General features: G+C 44.6%; 1 protein-coding gene across 2 annotated transcripts; it reads left to right on the forward strand.

The window, feature by feature from the left end:
* The first annotated feature begins 2,366 nt into the window (after positions 1–2,366).
* Positions 2,367–17,439, forward strand: RIT1 (Ras like without CAAX 1). 2 transcript variants are annotated; one of them, XM_074938923.1, is made up of 6 exons: positions 2,367–2,529; positions 2,693–2,816; positions 4,488–4,544; positions 9,856–9,929; positions 10,532–10,723; positions 14,024–17,438. In XM_074938923.1, exons 2-6 carry the CDS (start codon positions 2,723–2,725, stop codon positions 14,252–14,254), a joined length of 648 nt encoding a protein of 215 aa, XP_074795024.1. In that variant the 5' UTR covers positions 2,367–2,529; positions 2,693–2,722; the 3' UTR covers positions 14,255–17,438. The 2 variants fall into 2 exon arrangements, with proteins under 2 accessions (XP_074795024.1, XP_074795025.1); XM_074938924.1 differs by lacking the exon at positions 2,693–2,816 and having other exon boundaries at positions 14,024–17,439.
* Positions 17,440–23,214: the final 5,775 nt, after the last annotated feature.

Below are 23,214 nucleotides of genomic sequence, written 5' to 3' on the forward strand. Positions count from 1 at the left end.
CAGCTCTGTCAGATAACTTTCTTGGGTACAGCACATGCACCTGGGGCTGGAATGGTGACCACCTCTGTCTAGCCCTTAACATGGTGTTTTAACAGACACAGACTTCGGTGAAATATTCTTACTCACTAAGAAAAGCTTTTAAAAAGGTTTTAAAACCTTATTAACCGTTTTTAATGGGGGACAACTTGAAAATCACTTTTTTCTGTCTGAAAATATTGTACCTTTTTATTGTTACAGGTAGCTAAGACTACCATAACTGGACATTAGCAGTAGCTTATTTTTTTCCATTTGACAGAACTTTGTGTGTTGTCAGTGCAAAGGAGCAGAAAAACAATGGGACAGACATAGCACCTTTTAAAATAGTATCAGAAAATGGATATTTTTAAACCAGTTGAACCATTTAGTTTTGCTCATTTGTAGTAGCAGGCAATCTAGAAACAAAAAAATTTAAAGGAAATTCTCCACTTAAATTTGGTCTATGATTAAAAAAAATAGAAGTTTTTGTTCTGTTCTATTTAGGTTCTTTTGCTACCCTCAACACTGCAATATCTGAGCCCCCTTCGGTAGTGCATTAAGCAAGGTGACTAACTTCTGTCATGTAATTTTTCTTCTCTCTCATATCCTCTGAACAAGGGCAGAATTGTGTATGCAGTGTAGTGCTTTGGTTTGGCAGGACTTTTATTATTGGGTTTGATTTTTATATATATTAAAAAAAAATTCTGTAGCATCAGAATTTTTTATCTCTCTCTCTCTCTCTCTCTCTCTCTCTCTCTCTCTCTCTCTCTCTCTCTATATATATATATATATATATATATATATATATAAAAAATATACTTGCTTGGCCTCTCTCTTTGTCTCAGATAGAACACACACAAAGAGACAAAGCAAAAACCTTTCTGTAAATTAGCTGTATGTTTATGACACTGTAATCTAGCTCCTACTGAATGATACTTACTATTTCTGTAAATTAGATGTATCATTCAGTAGGAGCTAGATTAGTGTCATAAACATACAGCTAAAGGTAGCATAAAATCCCTCCTTTACCTGTAAAGGGTTAAGAAGCTCAGATAACCTGGTTGGCACCTGAGCAAAAGGACCAATAAGGAGAGAAGATACTTTCAAATCTGTGGGGGGAAGGTTTTTGCTTTGTCTCTTTGTGTGTGTTCTCTCTGAGACAGAGAGGCCAAGCAAGTAATCTAGCTCCTACTGAATAATACATTTAATTTACAGAAATAGTAAGTAATAGCAAGGAAATGCATTAGAGTATTTTTTTTGTTTTAGCTTGTGAATTTTCCCTGTGCTAAGAGGGAGGTTTATCCCTGATTTTTGTAACTTTAAAGTTTTGCCGAGAGGGGATCCTCTGTGTTTTGAATCTTATTACCCTGTAAAATTACCTTCCATCCTGATTTTACAGAGGTGTTTCTTCTTCTTTTTTCTTTATAATGAGGTTCTGTTTTTTTAAGAATCTGATTGGTTTTTAGAGTCCTAAAAACCAAGGGTCTGGTCTGTGCTTACCTGGTTTACCTATTTGGTAGATTCTCAAGCCTCCCCAGGAAAGGGGGTGAAGGAGGGATATTTTAGGGAAACAGGAATGCCAAGTGGTCCTTTTCCTGAATCTTTGTCTAACTCACTTGGTGATGGCAGCTAGTACCCATCCTAGGACAAGGAAGGATTTGTACCTTGGGGAAGTTTTTAACCTAAGCTCCTAGAAATAAGCATATGGGGTCTTTCATGCGGGTCCCCACATCTGAACCCTAGAGTTCAGCGTGGGGAGGGAACCTTGACACCAATTCCCATAAATTACTTTTAATAAACCCCAGTCCTGCAAACATTTATGCACATGCTTAACTTTAAGCGGGTGAGTAGTTCCACTGAAATCAAAGTCAAGAGGGCAAGCCTCTAGGTCTAATAGTTTCCCAGTGTTTTGAAATCTCACCATACCCATGTTTGTTTGCTTGCTAATTATAGCGAGGTAGGTAGAAACTACCAGATAGTCTTTTTTACTTTAATTGTTAGCAGAAATAAATGTACAAAAGCCAGAAACTGGCAGAGTAAATTTACTTTTAAAATTAAATGCTTAGATGATGTGGGGTGACTGGGGAAAGGAAGTGAGTTTCAGCTGTATAAGATCACCCCGCTGATCAGCCTGACCACCTATTAAAGTTATACACAAAAGGCTGTTTTTCACTAGGAGATGATGATGTTTGAGAAGAATCGAGGAAGGTAAGCAATTTGCTCAAAAGACAAAGGCCCGGCAGCGAAGGAGTCAGGGACAGTCCTTCTCCCACCTTTGGGTGCAGCGCTGCCCTTGCTCCCGATGCACTCCATACACGGAAGGGGCGGGCCTATGCGCGGGCGGGGCATGAAGCGCTCGCTGGGCTTAAGGCCGCAAAGTTGCTGCCGCAGCCATTTTGGTTTGCTCTGAGAAGGCGCCGAAGCGGTGGTGCGCCGGTCCTGGGCCGGTGGGGTCCTGCCCTGTCAGTGAGAGCGGCAGGATGCAACGCGGAAAAGCCCGGCGTCCCTGACGCGGTGAGTTCGGGCGCCCGCGCTTGCGAATTTTGGGGTGGGGGAGATGCAGCCCGTCTCGGATTGGCGCGGGACGGGGCGGAGAGAGCCTGTGGAGACCCCGTGGCTCCGGCCCGCTCCACCCCTTCCCGGCCGGTTTTTGACACACACACTTTTCTCCTTGCAGGCGGCGGCGCTTTCCCTAGCGCCGGGGGAGATGGACTCTGGAGCCCGCCAGGGCGGTGGCGCCTTGGGACAATCGCGCGAGTATAAATTGGTGATGCTGGGAGCTGGAGGCGTGGGCAAGAGCGGTGGGTGTCTCGGGCCTGCTGGGGTGTGGCGCCCTTTGGCTCAGGAGTCGGGGGAAGAGGCTGTCCCGCGGGACGTCTCCGAGCCCTGAGGGCCGGTCGAGGTGGGGACCTCTGTCTGGCACCGTTGCAGGCGCTGGGTCAAGGTCTGTAATGGGGCAGAGCGTTAGGCTTTAATCTCAGTCACTGCTGAGAGCGGTGGCTCCCATGGGTGAAGAATGGGTTTGCTTGCTGCTATACTGTGGAGGTACCCACTGTGAGGGGGACAAGCTGGCTGAGGTAGTATCTTTCTGTTGGTGAGAGACAAGCTTTTGAGTGACACAGAGCTCTTCTTCAGGCGTCAGGTTTCAGAGTAGCAGCCGTGTTAGTCTGTATCCGTAAAAAGAAAAGAAGTACTTGTGACACTTTAGAGACTAACAAATTTATTAGAGCATAAGTTTTCGTGAGCTACAGCTTTGCTTCATTGTAGAGGCCACTTACATAAGGGTTGGTTTGAGATTTTTAAAACTATATTTTTCCCCAGCTCCTACCTTTTGTATTCTCAATAATTGAAAGTATATCTGTGAAAATCCTTGATTAGGATTGATTAAACGGTAATACAGCAGTCTCTGTTAAATTTAAGAGTTAATATTTGAGGGGTAAGGATCGTAAACACTGCAGACTTCTAATATGTTGTATCTATAAGACATTGTTTAATTTAGTAAACCATTTTAAGCTGATAGCCCCATACATGAAAATGATAGGCAATAGGTGAGAATATAGTTCAGTTACATACTGATAAGTAAGGCTGTGAGTCTGTCATGGATTCCGGCCCAATCCCTGGGCCAGCAGCATCGGCCGCGCCTGGGGCAGTCTTGGGCCACCGCCCCCACGCCCAAGCAGGAGTTTGGGTGTGGAAGGGGGCTCAGGGGTGGGGCAGGGGGTTGTGGCACGGGAGGCATTTACCTCGGGCGGCTCCCCGGAAGTGGTGACATGTCCCTCGCATGGCTCCTAGGTGGAGGTGTGGTCAGGTGGCTCTGCATGCTGCCTCTGCCCGCAGGCACTGCCCCCACAGCTCTCATTGTCCAGGGTTTCCAGCGAATGGGAGCTGTGGAGCCAGCGCTCAGGATGGAGGAAGCGCACAGAGCTCCCTGGCCGCACTTCCGCCTAGGAGCCAAAGGACTTGTCGCCGCTTCCCGGGAGCTGCGCGGAGTCGGGTAGGGAGCCTGCCAGCCTCACCCGCCCTACCCCCCAGCACCAGCAGGGGTACCCTCCCCCAAGCACCCATGGTACCCCTCAGCCTTCTCCCCTCCCCCACCCCGAGCAACCACAGCGTCCCCGGGCGGCACGATGCCCCCGAACATCCAAGATTTTGTCAGGGGCTATATAATACAAGTCACGGGCCATGACTTTTACTAAAAATACCCGTGACTAAAACGTAGTCTTACTGATAAGTACATTTTACCATATCACCTTTGCGATTTAGGGTGAACAAAATGTGCATTTTCCTTATGAAGTGCTCCAATTTTTAGCGAATGCCAAAATAGTATGCCAGTTGTATAATTTAAATGTTTCTGTGTAATCAGTAATTCTAAATATTTTGTCCGTTATCATGTCCCCACCTACACCTGTGAGGTTAGTCAGGATGACTGGAAATCACCTGTGTAATTGTAGTTATCCAATGTTAATTTTCAGCTATGACCATGCAGTTCATCAGCCACCGGTTCCCAGAGGACCATGATCCTACCATTGGTAAGAAAAACCTCTCCAACATCTGTCTCTGCTTTGCAAGTTAAAAAATAGCTTTTGTGGAATCATTTACCATGAACCTTATACTCTAAAGAAAACCAGAAACTCGGCTGCAAGGAAAGCATTCATAATCATGTTAGTAATAGCTAGACAAGTTGTTACGAGTCCAAAGTCCGCAAAGAAGATTGTGAGCTGTGCTAGAAACAGGACTAATGACCAGATCTTTAAAGTTATTTACAGAAAATTCTGCGCATACAACGTTAATTTCTGCACAAATTCTGCATTGCGCAGTGGCGCAGAATTCCGCCAGGAGTAAACAGCAGGTACTATAAAGTTAGACATTTTAAAATCAGCAAGTCTGGATAACTTTCATGCAAGAATTTTAAAAGAGCTCTCTGAGGAGCTCGCTGGACCATTCATGTTGATTTTAATTAAATTGTATAACAGTAGGGAAGTTCCAGAAGTCTGCAAGAAAGCTAATGTTGTGCCAGTATTTAAATGGGATGATATGCATAATTATAGGCTAATCAGTCTGACATCAATCCTGGGCAAGGTAATGGAACAGATGGTATGGGAGTTTAAATCATCTGTAATGAATGCCAGTCAACATGAGCTTATGGAAAATAGATCCTGTCCAACTAACTTGGTATCTTTTTTGATGAGATTACAAGATTGGTTGATAAAGGTAATAGTTCAAGCTCATGCCTCTCAACATTTTTATTAAAAAAAAAACAGAGCAGTACAAAGTTAACATGGCACACACTGAATGGATTAAAAGCTGGCAAACTGTTAGGTCTGAAAATGTAATTGTAAATGGGGAATCCTCACTGAGCACGTGTGTTTCTAGTAGGCTTCTGCAGGGATCTGTTCTTGGCCCTGTGCTATTTAACATTTTTAGCAGTGACCTGGAAGAAAACAAAATCATCACTGATAAAGTTGACTCATGATACAAATTGGGTGAATGGTAAACAATGAAGAGTACACTAGTACAGAGTGATCTGTATCACTTCGTAAACTGGGCACAAGCATACTATATGTTTTAATACGGCTAAATGTATATAGGTAATCTAGGGGACAAATATTGTAGGTCACACTCTCAGGATGGGAGACTCTCTATCTTGAGTAGCAGTGACTCTAAAAAAGATTTGGGTGTCATTGTGGATAATCAGCGATGAACATGAGCTTTCAGTTCAATGCTTTGGCCAAAAGGGTAATGTGATCCTGCAGTGCATAAAGAGTGTAAACTCAAGTTTACAAGTAAAGAAGTTATTTAACTTGTATTTGGCACTGGTGTCACTGCTGAAATACTGTATCCCGACCTGGCTTCCACAATTCAAGGAGAATGTTGAAAAATTGGAGAGAGTTCATGGAAGAGCAATGAGATTCATGGGAATTAGAAACCTGGATTATAGTGATAAATCGATTTAAGTAGGTCAATCTAGCTTAATAAAGAGAATCTTAAGGGATAACCTGATTAGTCCATTTGTTCTCTGCGTGAAGAACAAATAATTAATAATGGGTTCTTCAATCTAGCAGATAAAGGTATAAAACAATCCAATGGTTGGAAGTTGAACCTAGACAAATTCATGCTGGAAATGAGGTGTACTGGAAATGAGGTGTATTTTTGGAGCAATTTATAAGGTTCATGGTGGATTCTCCATCACTGATCATTTTTTAAATCAAGATTGGAAGCTTTTTTTAAAAGATGTACTCTAAGAATTATTTTGTGGAATTTCTATGGCCTATGTTGTTCAGGAGGTCAGACCAGAAAGATGATCACAATGGTCCCTTCTGGCTTTGGAATCCTATGAATCAATTTCTCCATCTGTAAAATGGAGGTGGTTATACTTTATCTCCCTGTAAGTATTTTGAGATCTTCTGGTGAAAAGTGCTATATAAGAGCTAGGTATCATTAAATACTTGCAGAAAAAGTTAAAAGACTAAGATAAGTTAACTACCAGTCACAATTAACAGACTAACAACAAAAATAAGGCCTCTTGATGGCCATCAACTCTTCTGTCATACCATTTTTGCTGTGCAGTGTGATAGTTTCAGTCGTACATTACTGCCTTTGTGTCCTTTTGTTATTGCTACTTTTTATAAATGTGTGGCAGATTAAAAGAAGGAGGAGAGTAACTGCCCAAAATGCTTCTGTTCAGCTAAATTATCTCTTGTGTGTTCCATTTGATTTTCCCACGTCTTTTGTCGCAATTATGAGTCAACAGATTTACCCTTCCACATACAAACCAGGAGAACTAGCAGAGCCAGCAACCTTAACTTTTCTTTAGTAGGTGACTCTAGAGGCATACATTCTTGAATTTTAGTCATTTAAAACAGCAATTCTCAAGTGGGGGTCCATGAGCCCTTTCAAGGAGTCCGTGGAGCCCGAGCCCTAATGGCCCTACGGGACTGAAGCTGGGAGATGTGGAGCTGAAGCCCCAATTCTCAGCGCCCCCCATGGGGCTGAAGCCAGGAGGCTGCGGGGCTGAATCCTGGAGCCCCAAGCATGGGTGCTCCCTGTGGGGCAGAAGCCCTGAGCCGAGTTGGGAACCTGGAGGGCGTTGCAAGAGCAGGGCAGTCCTGGGGGCAGTTCCACACCTTCCCCCGCCCACCCCCCATTTCCTCTCCCTGCTGCCTGGCCAGGTCAGCGGCAGGAAGCCAGAGCCAGGCAGTGCGGGGCAGCTGCTGCTCTGGCTGGTGCCATGGAGCAGGCAGCAGCAGCAGCGTTCTCTCATCTCCTGCTGGTGCCTCAGGTTGAAGCTGCTCCTCAGCTGCCAGCCCCCTTTGCTCCCGCAGAGGCAGCCGGTAAGAGCAGCCTGAGTGGGGAGACCCAGCTCCATGGCTGGCAGACCCCTCCGGGAACAGGGGCTGCAGGGGAGCCCTCCCAGCACACAGCCCCTAATACCTCCCTCCCTGCACCCTGAGCTACGCCCTGCCCACACAAAGCCCCTAGTACCCGTCTCCCCGAGCTACCCCCCTGCCTGCACACAGCCCCTAGCTACCCCCTCCCTGCACCCTAAGCTGTTTTCAAACTTTTTGACATAAGCCCCCCACCTTTGAGTTATAATTTGTAGGTTCCCTCCTCCCCAACGGGCTGGGTGGCCTGCTGAGGTGAATCGGGGTGGAGGTGGCACCCCTCCCTGGATCCCACCACGCAGAGGTGGCTCTAGTCCAGGGGAGGGCAAAGTTCGGCCCATGGGCTGGATCCAGCCTGTCAGGGCTTTCAATCCAGCCCACAGGATTGCCAGCCCCGTGGCGCAACAGGACTAAGGCAGGCTCCCTGCCTGCCCTGGCCCCACACCGCTCACAGAAGCGGCCAGCACCATGTACCTGCTGCCCCTGGGGAATGGGGGGGCAGAGGGCTCCATGCACTGCCCTTGCCTCCAGGCACTGCCTTCCGCAGCTCCCATTGGCCGGGAACGGGGAACAGCGGCCAATGGGAGCTTCAGGGGTAGTACTAGCATGTGAGGGCAGTGTGCGGCGGAGCAACTGCAGGACATGCTGGCCACTTCCAGGAGCTCGCCACTTCCAGGAGCTCACCACTTCCACAGCTTGCCTTAGGCCTGCTGCCACCCTGGAGCTGCTCGAGGTGAGAGGCACCGGGCCGGAGCCTGCACCCCAACCCCCTGCCTTGAGCCCCTTCCTGCAGTCCTCACCCCCTCCTGCACCCCGCTCCCCTCCTGCACCTCAAGCCCCTGCCCCAGCCCTACATTCATGGCCCTGCATACAATTTCCCCACCCAGATGTGGCCCTCGGGCCAAAAAGTTTGCCCACCCCTGCTCTAGTCTGACCAGTTACTTGTTTTCAAGAAGGTTTATCTCTCTCCCACTACTTTTTACCCCGCCCCTCTCAAGGCAACACTAACTTCTGTGCTGAGAGAACTTGCCTCAGCAAAGAAAATATTCCAAACAAGTATCTACAAAGCACCATGCATGGGCGGCGGGTGAACCCCGGGCTCAGGGAGGCTAGTCCCCGTCCCGGACCATCCCTTCTGCCCGAGGTCCTGCCCCTCCCGCCGGAGCCCAGAGTCCTGTTTCCCCCCCATCCTGGCATGGCAGGCAGCTCCCCTCTTCCCCCCCCTCCCCAGCCTGCCTGAGCGCCACCAGCCCCAGAGCGCTGGGCGGTGAGCTGGTGGCATGCCCCCCCCAGCCCCAAAGTGCTGGGCGGGTGAGCAGGTGGTGTGGCCCAGCCCTGGCGTGCCTGGAAGGTGGCGCAGCCTCCCTCCCCCAGCCCCGGAGCGCAGGCCGGCCCCCATTAGTCCCGCAGCCTGGGACTCTGGCCCCGGGGGGGAAGAGTCCCCCACAGCACACAGCCTAGGAACGGGAAGCAGGAAAGGGCCTGGGGGTGGAGCATGGCCAGGGCCATGCAAGGCTGTTTGGGGAGGCACAGCCTCCCCCCCCACCTTTGATACCCACCACCCATGGCACCATGATTTTTCAAAATCCTGTAGGATATTACTGTTGTTTTTTATTACTGTTTTATTTTTATTTAAGATCAGGAACTTCTGCAATCTTTGTCTCCAAATAAAGTGTTGTTGCTAGTTTTGAGATCTGACTGTTTTATTCAGTCTACATCTTTTGGAGTTTTCACTCAGCCCATTAGTCATGATAGGAGAATCTGATCTAACGGAAAGGAGAACTTACTTTTCTATTCAGGTTCTTATAGCGTGCCCATGACGGTAACATCTGAGCACCTTTTGGTGACTTTTTTTTAATTGGGTTAGTTTAATTTGGAGGGAAAGATCGGTTTCTTTCTAAGGCATGGTCTACACCTGAAACTCAGGTCAGCCAAGCTATGTCTCACAGGACTGTGAAAAATTTCATGCCCTATGCAACATATTTAGGATGACTTAACCTCCATTGTAGACGCAGTTAGGTTGACGGAAGAATTATTTCATCAAATTAGCTACTGCCTCACAAGGGGGTGATTTTACTATGGTGACGGAAACACCCCCTCCGTTGCTGTAGTCAGTGTCTACACTACAGTGGCATAGTTGTGCTTGTTGTGTTGACATACTCTTAGTAATTTATCCTGTTTTAGGAAATTGGCAGTGCTGTTGGTGGCTGCCATTAGGATTATTTTATTTGTCTGCCTGTTCACCTCAGTTGGGAAAGGCCCATTAGTCTGAGAGAGCATATGTCTTTATTAAGGTATGCAAAACTGAATTCTTACATTATTACAATTGATTTTATAACGTATTTTCTGTTGCTTTATATCAAATGCTCAGTAGTAGTATTTCGTTGTATGCATGAAATAGGTACTGCAATTTTACTGAACTTCTGTTACCCCCATCCCTCTTCTTCTAAATCCACAGAGGATGCTTATAAAATACGAATACGGATTGATGATGAACCTGCAAATTTGGACATTTTGGACACAGCAGGACAGGTATGTGAGCAATAAAAATATGAATAGGATGGCACTAATGGCCAGGCATATTCACAGAGATCCTTTAAAAATGTATTGTCTGTCTCTGTCTTTTCTTTGTTCTAGTTTTGTCTTTGGAATTATCCCATTTCCCCAACATATTGTATTTGTTTTGTACCCTGTTTTATTGTTTCCCCATTTTTCCATTGTTCTTTTTTTATACATAATATATACAAACTAAGAGGTGCCAGCATTCTTACCCATTCCCTGAAGCAACAGAAACTTATGCCTTTCGTTTGCTTCGTATATTGGTCCCAAATTTTCACAATAATTTTTTTTGATGCGTTAAAAATAGGAAGAAAACAAACTGTTCATAACGTTCTTTTAACTGTGACTCCTACATGTTGCACTTTTAGTTGTGTATTTCAGGTGTTTAAGTAATATTTCACATAGGGAGAATCCATAAAATCTCCAGTTTTTTCCAATGGACCATGTGTGGCATAAGCAAACCAGTATGTTGCGTGGCATATAGCTGCTGTTAGAATGGAAAGAGGGCTGCCAGTGGCTAGATGATCAATAGCTGCTGTGCTTGGACAAGAATTGAAATATAACTTTCTTTCTAGGCAGAGTTTACAGCCATGAGGGACCAGTACATGAGGGCAGGTGAGGGATTTATCATCTGTTATTCAATCACGGACCGCCGCAGTTTTCATGAAGTGCGTGAGTTCAAACAGCTCATCTACCGTGTTCGGCGCACTGATGACACTCCTGTGGTTCTTGTGGGGAACAAATCTGATCTGACACTGCTACGACAGGTAAACTATGCAAAGGAGTTCAGGAGGTATATATGTTAAAACTAGGGCTGCCTGTCAAGCGATTAAAAATATTAATCACACTGTTAAACAATACTAGAATACCATTTATTTTAATAGTTTTGGATATTTTCAACATTTTCAAATATATTAATTTCAGTTACAACACAGAATACAAAGTGCACAGTGCTCACTTTATATTTATTTTTTTATTACATGTATTTGCACTGTAAAAAAACAAAAAATAGCATTTTTCAATACACCTAATACAAGTATTGTAGTGCAATCTCTTTATCATGAAAGTAGAACTTACAAATATAGAATTATATACAAAAAAACTGCATTCAAAAATAAAACAATGTAAAATTTTAGAGCCTGCAAGTCCGTTAAGTCCTACTTCTTGTTCAGCCAATTGCTCAGACAAGCAAGTTTGTTTACATTTGCAGGAGATAATTCTGCCCGCTTCTTGTTTACTGTGTCACCACGAGTGAGAACAGGCTTTCTTATGGCACTGTTGAAGCTGGCCTCACAAGATATTTACGTGCCAGATGCGCTAAAGATTCATATGTCCCTTCATGCTTCAGCCACTATTCCAGGGGACATGCATCCATGCTGATGACAGGTTCTGCTTGATAACAGTCCAAAGCAGTGCGGACCAATGCATGTTTATTTTCATTATCTGAATCAGTTGCCACCAGCAGAAGGTTGATTTTCTTTTTTGGTGGTTCAGGTTCTGTAGTTTCTACATTGGAGTGTTGCTCTTTTAAGACTTCTGAAAGCATGCTCCACACCTCATCCCTCTCAGCCTTTTGTAAGGCACTTCAGATTCTTAAACCTTGGGTTGAGTGCTGTAGCTATCTTTAGAAATCTCACATTGGTACCTTTTTTGCGTTTTTTGTCAAATGTGCAGTGAAAGTGTTCTTGAAATGATCAAAGTGCTGGGTCATCATCCTAGACTGCTATAACATGAAATATGTGACAGAATTCAGGTAAAACAGAGCCGGAGACATACAATTCTCCCCCAAAGACTTAAGTCACAAATTTAATTAACACATTATTTTTTTAACGAGCGTCATCAGCATGGAAGCATGTCTTCTGGAATGGTGGCTGAAGCATGAAGAGGCATACGAATGTTTAGCATATCTGGCATGTAAATACCTTGCAATGCTGGCTACAAAAGTGCAATGTGAATGTGTGTTCTCACTTTCTGGTGACGTAAATAAGAAGAGGGCAGCATTATCTCCTGTAAATGTAAACAAACTTGTTTTGTCTTAGCGATTGGCTGCACAAGAAGTAGAACTGAGTGGACTTGTAGGCTCTGAAGTTTTACATTTTTTGTTTTTGACTGCAGTTATGTAACAAAAACATTCTACATTTTTAAGTTGCACTTTCACAATAAAGAGATTGCACTACAGTACTCCTGTGAGGTGAATTGAAAAATACTGTATCTTTTGTTTATCATTTTTACTGTGCAAATATTTGTAATAAATATACACTTTGATTTCAATTAAAACACAGAATACTATATATATGAAAATGTAGAAAAACATCCAACATATTTAATAAATTTCGATTAGTATTATTTAACAGTGCAATTAAAACTATGATTAATTTTTTTGAGTTAATCGCATGAGGTAACTGCCCTACTTAAAACATAATATTATGGTTTATTCTAAGTGTATTTGCTTATTCCTTTTTCTTGAATTACGTTTTTTGCTCTTGGTTTAATGGTTAAAATAAATGTAATATTTGTATTAATAATGTTGAAAGAGGGATGTGATGCAATGGTGTTAAGCACAGAATGCAGGATCTCTAAAATGCATGTAGTTTTATTATAGAATAGTAATATCAAAAGTAAAGTTAATAGACATGACATAATCTCAAACTCATCCGTTTTCAGCTTTGAAAACCTGGGTGTTTGCCACTAGAATTTCTAACCCTCAACTCCCGTTACGTTTTTCATTTCTCTTATCCTGAAAGGAGAGTGCATCTGCACAGGGCATTAAACAGCACTTGAACAAACTTTGCAAATAGTAATACATTAGGAAGGGTTGTGAGTACATTGAGAACAGAGAAATAATAAAAGGCGATTTAGAAAGGGCAGAAAATAAAATAAGATTCAACTTGGGAAAGTGTTAGCTAGAACATTTGGGGAAGAATAATCCAAAATACAGATTCACTGTGAGGGGAAAAAATCTGGCAAATAGTAACCCTGAAATAGACCACAGGTAGTGGTTGCACAGGAAATTGAGTTTCCAATGTGATATGAGAGCAAAATGCCATGGACATTGTTGGATCTATATGCTGAGGAGTCATATCACAGGACAGGGAATCAACAGGCCCTTCATATGGCTCCAGTGAGCCCACATTCTGAAATGTTGTGCTCCGTTCTGGGAGGAAAGATGGACAAATTGGATGGCGTTCAGAGAAAACCACCAAAAATCACAGGTGGTGACTGATGTGAAGAAATACAGTGGACCCTCGCTATAGCACGGCTTCGCATATAGCGCGGTCATGGCAATGGATCCCAAACCCCGCGTTCTATCCAGTGTATAACTTTCCTATTGACAACCTGGGGAGGTTGCATGTTTCCTTCAGATAGTTGCAGGTTTACACCAACAAGGGAGGTTAATTATTTGATAAAAGGGTGTTTAAATATGAAATGAGATAAAATTATTAATGGAAAAAAATTAGTCTCAATATCTGTAAAATCATCCCGACTAAAATGTTTTAGTCAGTGGAATAGTTGCCACAGGAACGTGGTTGAAGTGCCATAATTTTGGACAAAAGGCTATAAAACCTGCAGTAGAGAACACTCTTACGCTGTCAGGGAAATGGATTAATTGTGACCTAATACATGTCTTGTCATTCCACCTCAACAATTGTTCTCATTTGTTTTTATTAATTTTTCAGGTTTTGAAAGATTAATAATTTGTTTGCATTTAGTGCTATTAAAACCCTTTTCTGTTTATTACTTATATAGTGCCAAAGGTGTACACATTATTTACAAATGCAGATTATGACCCAGTCCATACCTCAAGGAGCTGGATGTCTTATGGATATAGGATGCAGTACAAATGTTTAAAAGATCAGGTGAATGACTAGGAGTAAACAAAAGTTTAGAGAAAAGTGGATTTTAGGGAGAGATTTCAGAGAGATGCATGGAAAGGGGATGTTCCAAAGGAGCAAGTAATGTGAAAGAATGCACATGGTTAAGACTGAGAGGAACAGGCAAAGGGAGCAGAAAGAGGGAAGGAATGAACACTTTTTTTGCTTTGTTGACAAATATGTACTTCGTTGAAGGTCTCCAAAGAAGAAGGCTCAGCTTTAGCACGAGAATTCAGCTGCCCTTTTTTTGAAACTTCAGCCGCGTTCCGCTATTATATCGATGATGTATTTCATGCTCTCGTGCGAGAAATCCGTAGGAAAGAGAAGGAAGCAGTAATGGCCCTGGAAAAGAAATCCAAACCCAAAAGCAGCGTATGGAAAAGACTAAAGTCACCGTTCCGAAAGAAGAAAGATTCAGTGACCTGAAATGGGGGGGCGGGGGGTGCGCACTGTGTGGTGTATCTGTCAAACTGTGAACTGGAATATGTAATCAGAGCAGTCCAGTGACCTACATTCTGAGCATCATGCTTTTTTCTCTATTTTTTTGACTATTTTAAAAGGAAATCTAACTATTGGGAGTTTTGAGGGGGCTGTGATTTACATTGTTGTTTAAAGTAATCTTCCCCCAATTTCAGAACATTTGGTCTGTGACACAGCAGTGGGTTTTACTTTTGTTTACTGTCACTTTCTGACTTGGATCCTGCAAATGTCATTGACGTAGTTGGTTGAAAATGCTGTTACCTATGTTCCTGCACTTTTGAATGTTTGTCTTAAGGGATCTCAGCAAAATGAAAACTGAACCATGTAGAATGTCTTTGAACTTTTACTTAGAGCCTAACTTAGTTAAGTCTTTTTTTTTTCCTTTTTTTTCCCCCTTCCCCTGGAGGATTGCACAACAAAGTTTGCTGCTTTCTGGAAAAGTAATTCACAATGTATGAGAAGGCTTGTCAAGATCAGTGTTATGTTTGTGAAGCACATGTAGCAGACTAATGGAACAAACTGCATGCACATGTCAGTGAGAAGAACTCATGTTGAAATTGCTTTTTGTTCTGATTGTGCATTTTTCCAACAAACGAGTAATGATTGACTCCATGTGCATGTTTATCTAAAAGTAATTATAAGAAACCAGTGTAATGCAACAGTATAGTTTAGATTTTAAACAAGTCAGGAAAATTAAAATTATGATTCCCAAGGCAGCCATAACTTGAGAATATTGCATGAGTATGTAGCATTTTCTTAATGTATATAGTGTGTTCTTGTACTGCCAGAGGATAGTATGTGCAATGTGATAGAGTTGCAGGGGCTCTAGGAAACTAGAGCTTTGACTTTCCTGGCTTGCATGCTTAAAATCTTATCTGTAATGTTGCATTAGCTTATGTATTTGCATAAAATTTTACATTCTTTTCTTAAAGAAGCCAATATTTGTTAGATTGAAGTCTCAAACACAGTTTCATTACAGATTTTTTTTTTTATGCTTTGAGGCTCTGTACCCGACACTGCACTGTGTTGTAGAGAGAGAGTGTAAAATCAGAGATTACTGGCAATGGGACTTAGCAGAAATAACTCCAAACCTGGTGAGACTCTTCCATTGCAGGTAGGTGGGGAGATGAGGGGGAAAAGGTCCTGAGAATGATATACATGGATATCCCTATATATACACACACTCAAGTGGGTATATATAGCTATTTGTGCCCAGTGATCACTTATGCTGGTTAGGAAGCTGGTGTTTTGTCAAGCACGTTTTTCAAATGGTGCAAATTAAATGTTCCTCATGAAGGACTATGTCAGTTCTGAAGATTTTTAATCTAGAGTTTATTCAAGTATAAAAATAGCATGAAAGATGGATTTTTTTTTAAGTAACATAATTCACATAGGTAACTCAGAAGTGACAGGAGAAAATTTAGGCTAAACATAATTTCTCAGAAAATCAAATACTAAAAACTGGAATTTAAAATAAAAGTGCTTCCTTGCCCACAAATATAGTATCACAACTGTATTCTGTGATTGGTTTTGTCAGTTAAGTTGGCCATACTGGGTTGGTGTCAGATCTGTATTCTCAGCCTTAGTTTGACATACATGATCATTGTACGTTCAGAGTTGGAATGCAGAGATGTTAAGATTTGTGTATAAGGGATCCAATGAAAGCAACAAATAGGGCAAATGGGTGAGCCCTCATGCTTTCCTTCACGAAACTGCTTAGCTTTTCCTGTTCCTTTGCGAACAGCATCATAGGAAATGAAAGCTTTTTAAGTTTGATTTTTTTGTGTAGGAAATCGGAGAAACTGATACAGAATTTTCTGGGTTTTTGTTTGTTTTTGTTTTTATACTTTTTTAAAACTGTGCACCTGGACTACAAAGTTGTATAAATCAGATTATGGGTTCTTTCTTATAAAGTTCCATTGCAAATCCACTTGTGTTGTGCTATGCCACAATCCATTACATGGAAAAAGTAGCTGAAAATAATCTAGAACATTTAGAATGTATTTTACTTGTTTGTTACAGTGTAAGATGAAAGATTTTGTTAATTTTAACTTCATGAGCAATGTTGCATACCTTCCATAGCTACTGATTTAGAAATTAAGGCCCTAATAGTTATTTGGTATTGGAGTAAGTACTGTCTATAACCATGAGATAAAAATCCCGGGTAAGCCACACAACAGAAAACATCCGTGAAAAAATATAGAAATAGTGCACAAACACAAAAAGGCTGTTTCTAATTAAAAGATGAGACAAAACCAGCTTTCTCTAAAAGTTAAACAGCATTTTAATTCATACTTCTTTTCAAGGATAGAAACTTGACTTGAACTTCTACTCAGCTACTAGTATGTTCAAAACTTGCAGGCATTAACAAGACATAACCTGTGAGCAGCAATGAAAGCTAATGGGGCTAATCCTATTTTTGCCTTCTGATAAATGGTGGGATTTCTGTGCCTTAAATTAGCCCTTTAACAAATTCAATGTTTAGTGATTCCATTTGAGCCTGTTGCTTGTGGAATTAATAAATCTGAATAGCAAGCACTTTTTTACACAATGTTATTCAAGAAGATTGTTTTATTTTTGTCATGTATAAATTTGTACACAAAGAAATGATTTTCATTTTGACACAATACAGAATTTTTAATATAAATGTTCGTATTTTATGTTTTTAATCCTAGGTGCCTAAGACTGTCAATAGAAAATATTGCGGCTGGGGGCTCAGAAATAAACAGAAAGTTTGTAGTATGCTCATAACTTCTGGTGGATTTAGCTTACTAGCTGGAGGCTTAGAAGGTGAGCTGTAAAACTAAATAACCATTTAAAAGATGCAAGGATAAGAAGTACCATAAGAAGAGTTTGATGCTACCACCTGTTTAAGATTGTGAGAGAATTTTCATTAATATAATAGTTCAGACTGGTATGTACTATATAAGAGTCTTTGAGTTGCCATGTTTTGACTTTTAGGGTTGGGAAGATAATGGTGTTTAGAAGGGTAAGCAGCTAAACTTTGTCTGGAAAACTTGATATTATCATACAGGAGAACTTAATCCTGTATTTCCCATTGTATAGTTTTCTTTGTGTATTATTTGCGCTTAGTTTTTACTAGCTAACAATGGGGCAACTGTTTTGATACCCTTTTAAAAAAGGCAGGTTAATATTCTTTTTTTTTAATTGAAGCTATTGTATGACTCCTTTTTAACTTTTTAAAAATATAGTCCTCCACCAGTTTACAAGGTTTATTATTTAATCTGAATTTTTTTGTTTTATGATAGATGAAAGGAAACTATAATCACCTTTTTTGTGTTGATAATCTGGGCTGGTTCTATCTGCACCCGTCTGATCCATATGAGCTCTCAAGTCCTCAGCCCTTCAGTTAGGCAGATGCCAGTGTTCCATGGTTAAAGTAGCATGAGGGATTTATGTAAGAAGCATTTGTCTTCCTATTTTATTCTATAGACGTTCCTCTACCAATCTTAACATGATAGTATGAGTGCCAGTAGCTCATTAAGCTACATGGCACATGTCTGTCATGTGGTTCGCTTTCGCTAATACACTGTTGTGTGCAGTGTACTGTTTGGAGTTTTAAAATAAATATATAAATGTGTTCATATTAAAGAAAGCAAAGTAAATGTGGTGTACTTTGCACAGGCAGAAGAAGATAGTGAAGTTTGTGATAGTTCTTCGGTCTGGTGGGAATTTGTTCAGCAATTTGAGCAGCTTCTGAGAAAGTACACTATCTCCTGCATAAACATTTTTTACTCTTGTGGTAGAAAATTCTACTGTGTTGAAGCAGCAGAGTTGTTAACTATAGTCCTTATCCCAAAGCTTTAGGTGATCTAGATATCCTGGGCCGTGGCAATTGTACACCTTGAAGACAAGGATAGAGACCTTGAACTTGACTCAGTATTCTATATAGAAAGCCAATGTAGAGAGCAGAGGCTAGATTTGATGTACTTGCAGTAGTTCTTCTTTGAGTGCTTATTCATGTCCATTCCAGTTAAGTGTGCGCGCGTCATGTGCATGGACGTCAGAAACTTTTTACCTTAGCAGCCCCCGTTGGGACGGCAGGGGAGCCCCCTAGAGTGGTGCCCTTATGACGGTGTATACAGTACCCTTCTGGCCCAACCCTCTTTCAGTTCCTTCTTATCGTCCGTGACAGCGTTGGAACGTGCTCTCTCACTTGCGAGTGATCCCTTATCAATTTAGTCTTTCTAGTTAGAGTTGTTCTTAGATAGTTTTACAACTTAGTTAGATACAGTTTTTAGTTACAGGTGTCTGAGAGTTAGTTCCAGCACCAGTCTTGGGCTGTGGGGGATGCCGCAAGCCCAGAGGTTTAAAGCTTGCGCCACCTGTCTCAAGCCTATGACCAACAGCGACCCCCATGACTCCTGCCTTCGTTGTCTGGGGGAAGTGCATCAGGCTGAGCGCTGCAAAGTTTTCTAGGCTTTCAAGTCACACACAAAGAAAGAAAGAGACTTTTGTCTTAAGCAGCTGCTCATGGAGGCCGCGTTGCAACCAGCGGCCCCAGACTGCCCAGTACCAGGCCTGAGCTCCTCGGTGAGAAGTGCCGCAGCATCGATGCACGACTCAGCACTGCCCAGGCATCATAAATCACTGGCACCGAGACGGGCTGACCAGCCCTGGCACCGCTCGACCTCTCTGACACTGACAAGCATGATAAGGGGGAAAGAAGACGCTCCCCTCAAAGAGCAACCAAGACGCCCAGAGAGGCTCCTAGCACTCAGAGACAGGACTCAGGTCCCCTCCAGGGGCTGGCACTGTTGACTCTGGCGCCGCAGGCCCTGTTGAGTCCGGTGCCCAGCGACTCCAGCGCTGATGAGTGTCTTGAGGAGGTCTTAGAACCACCCTCCATGCCTGACACATTTGAAGCAGCAAAAGATCTCTTGGAACTGTCAACGCCAAATCCCCTCCCTTGCAGGGAGAAGCCTCTGGCACCGCCCAGGCGGGTGCTGTTCAAAGGAAAACGAGCAATGATGCGCCGCTCAAGGTCACCAATCCGGCACCGCTCATGACACCACTCCCATTCGAGCTCGGCACAGCACCGCTTCCTGGCACCCATGACCTAACATGAGGTTACGGCACCCTCATCGAGGACTCGATGCCATTCCACAACGCCATCAGTCGCTCGGCACTGGGACTCAGTGCCAACCACTTCCCTGGCACCGCATGTGTGAGACCGATCCAGGTCTCGGGATAGCCGGCACCGTTCGCGGTCCCAGTCGTCTCAGTACCGGTCCCTGACCCGCACCTCATGGCACCCCACAGCCGCCCAAGGATCGGCACCACCTTGGTCCTCTCCTTCGGTCTCCTCTGTCTCTGAAGCCGATTCCAGTCGCTCTAGCTACAGCAGGCACCAGACCATGACCAGCAAAGAGTCCCACACAGTGTGGCAGCCGCAGTGGCCTCTTCTGGGGCAGTGGCCATTCTGGACCCCACAGGCCTACCACCACCAACGGCACTCTTTCTAGAGCTTCTAGATCTGGGCACTCAACAAGACGCCACTCAAGGTTTCCATATAGGCACACCTCGAGGACAAGAGAGGCCATGCTCTCTAGACCACCCTCGGATCCCCTGGAGCAGCCTACAGTGACAGGTCTGTTGCCGAAGCAGACTACGTCTCAGGAGGGAGTTATCTTGTCAGGCCCCAACACCTCCCAAGGCTATGAGGAATTACAGGAAGGACAGGACGATGGCAGCCAGCCCCAGATGAAGTAGTGGCAGGTACATCGGTTTCAGGACCAACACTGCTTGACCATAGGGCCCACCAAGAGCTTCTCCGCCGAATTGCCCTCAACATGGGCCTTCACACGGAAGAGACTGTCGAGCCGGAGGATCCCATGGTTGACATCCTGGCTCCAGAAGATCCCTCCAGAGTCGCACTACTTCTGATTAAGACCATCCAGAGCAACTACAAGACTATCTGGCAAACCCCGGCCTCAATTACACCGATGGCCAGGGGGGTGGAAAGGAAATTTTTTGCCCCATCCAAGGGCTACAAGTTCTTGTTTTCCCGCCATGCTCCCTGGTCATTTCAGCTGTAAACGAGAAGGAACGCCAGGATCAACAAGCCTGGGCTCTGAAAGCCAAAGAGGCCAAATGCTTAGACCTCTTCAGTAGGAAGGTCTACTCATCAGGAGGCCTCCAACTTTGCATAGCCAACCAACAGGCGATCCTTAACAGTTTCAACTCTTGGAACGCTATGTCCAAGTTTAAGGATTGCCTGCTGCAGGACTTACACCCAGAGTTCGCTGCGCTAATCCAGGAAGGGAAAGTTGTAGCCAAAACATCGCTGCAAGCCTCCCTCGATTCGGCTGACTCTGCGGTCAGAATGATAGCCTCAGGAGTGGTTATGAGGTGTTCAGCGTGGCTGCAGGCGTCTGACCTCCCTCCCAAGGTCCAAAACACCCTGCAAGACCTCCCCTTCAAAGGCTCAGGCCTCTTTTCCAAGCAAACTGACTCCAGACTGCACAGCCTTAAGGATTCCAGGGCCACAGTGAAATCACTGGGGATGCATACACGAGCAACCCAGAGGAAGCCCTTCAGGCCGCAGCCTCCGCAGCAGAGGCAGTATCAACCTCACCCCAGACAAGACCTGTATCGCAGGCGAGGCAGAAATAACAGGCACAGGCTGTACAATAACACACCTAACCAAGGCCAGAATAAGCCCAAGCAAGGGTTTTGAAGGCACACACAAGGACAGTCTACCAACCCAGTTCCAAGATCCATCCCCCATTTTTTAAACTGGCTATCCCACTTCTACCATGCATGGTCCCGTATAACTTTGGACCGCTGGGTCCTACGCATGGTACAGGTGGGATACTCCCTCCAGTTCTCCTCCTTCCCTCCCTCCCATTCCCCTTCAAGGACCCCTCTCATGAGCAACTCCTCATGCAGGAGGTCCATTCACTCCTCGATATAGGGGCGGTGGAGGAGGTTCCCCAGGAGCTAAGGGGAAATGGGTACAACTCCTGTTACTTCCTAATCCCCAAGGCAAAGGGGAGTCTCCGAACCATTCTAGACCTTTGCAGACTCAACAAATTTATGGTCAAGCTCCAGTTCCGCATGGTCTCCCTAAGCACTATCATCCTGTCTCTGGATCCAGGAGATTGGTACGCTGCCCTCGACATGAAGGATGCCTATTTCCATGTTGCCATCCATCTGGCACACAGATGCTTCCTCTGGTTTGTAATACACTAAGAGTACTACCGGTTCACGGTACTCCAGTTCGGCCTGTCCAGGCCTTCCCACGTGTTCACCAAGTGCATGGCGGTTGTAGTGGCCTTTTTGCACAAAAGACACATTCGAGTGTACCCATACCTCGACGATTGGCTTCTGACAGGACGATCCACAGATCGGGTACAGTCCTACGTGATACTTGTCAGGGACACCTTTCACAGACTGGGGCTCCTCCTCAACGTAAATAAGTCGTCATTCATACCGACATAAAGGATAGCGTTCATAGGGGCGGTCCTGGACTCAGTACAGGCGAAAACGAGCCTCCCAGATTTCAGGCCATAGAGCAAATTGTCAGGATAATGCTACAGTACCCCACCACAACTGTCAGGATTTGCCTGAAGGTAAAAGGACATATGGCAGCCTGTATGTGTGTGGTCAAGCATGCCAGAGTGAGGCTCAGGCCCATACAAGCATGGCTCACAGCACATTATTACCTGTCCTGAGACAGCCTGGACCTGATAGTAACGGTACCCGGGCAAGTCCAAGAGTCCCTGCATTGGTGGCTGGACTGATCAGTAGTCTGTGGAGGGGTCCCCTTCGCCATGCCCCAACCTTCTCTGATGCTAGTAACAGACACTTCAGACCTGGGCTGGGGTGCACACTTAGGGGATCTGAGGACACAAGGTCTGTGGTCCCAGGGCGAGATACCCCTCCATATCAACCTGAAGTAGTTCAGAGCGGTTCGTCTGGCCTGTCAAATCTTTCTTGCCACTTTACAAGGTCACAGCGTGACAGTCCTGACACACAACACCACCGCCATGTTTTACAAAAAACAAACAGGGCGGAGCTTGCTCCTCACCCCTCTGCTGCGAGGCTCTTCTCCTATGGGACTTCTGTGTAGCCCAGGCCATCCAAGCATCCTGCCTCCCCGGGGTAAAGAACGAGCTGGCAGATCACCTCAGCAGGTCCTTCCAGGCTCACGAGTGGTCTATCCAATCAGATGTCCTGCAGTCAGTTTTCCAAAGGTGGGGTTATCCCCAAGTCGATCTCTTCACCACCAAGGTCAACAGATGCTGCCCTTGGTTCTGCTCATTTCAGAACCACAGCCTGGGCTTGATGTCCGACACATTCTTAATACTGGGGGACAAGGGACTGAAGTATGCCTTCCTCCAATCCTGCTGATCCAGTGGGTCCTGCTCAAGATTCGCAGGGAGAGGGCGATGGTAATCATGATTGCCCTGTTGTGGCTGCGGCAGCATTGGTACATGACACTCCTAGACCTGTCCGTAGAGGCCCCGATAGCCCTGCCCCTGTACCCCGACTTGTTCATGCAGGACCACGGGCACCTTCTCCACCCGAACCTGCAGTCTCTGCACCTCATGACTTGGAAGCTCCGTGGCTAAATCCCATGGAGAGCCAGTGCTCTCAGCCAGTGAGACAGCTTCTCCTTGGTAGTAGGAAACCTTCCACTAGGGCAATTTACCTGGCCAAGTGGAAGAGGTTCTCCTGCTGGTGCGAACCCAAACGTCTTCTACCATTACAGGTTTCTGTCCCAGGTATTCTGGACGACTTGCTGCACCTCAAGCAACAAGGCCTGTCATTTTCTTCCATCAGAGCACACCTGGTGGCTATCTTAGCTTTCCATCCAGGGGAATCTGGGCACTTGGTGTTCTCAAATCCCATGGTGGTGCGCTTCCTCAAGGGGCTGGAGA

The sequence above is a fragment of the Natator depressus genome, chromosome 24, assembly GCF_965152275.1.
Source record: "Natator depressus isolate rNatDep1 chromosome 24, rNatDep2.hap1, whole genome shotgun sequence".
NCBI lineage: Eukaryota > Metazoa > Chordata > Testudines > Cheloniidae > Natator > Natator depressus.

Bases quoted from the DNA above. Each gene is read 5' to 3' on its own strand.
- RIT1 (XM_074938923.1), top strand. From the start codon at position 2,723: ATGGACTCTGGAGCCCGCCAGGGCGGTGGCGCCTTGGGACAATCGCGC. The intron at 2,817-4,487 runs GTGGGTGTCTCG...GTTAATTTTCAG, and splicing joins TGGAGGCGTGGGCAAGAGCG to CTATGACCATGCAGTTCATC. The intron at 10,724-14,023 runs GTAAACTATGCA...ACTTCGTTGAAG, and splicing joins ATCTGACACTGCTACGACAG to GTCTCCAAAGAAGAAGGCTC.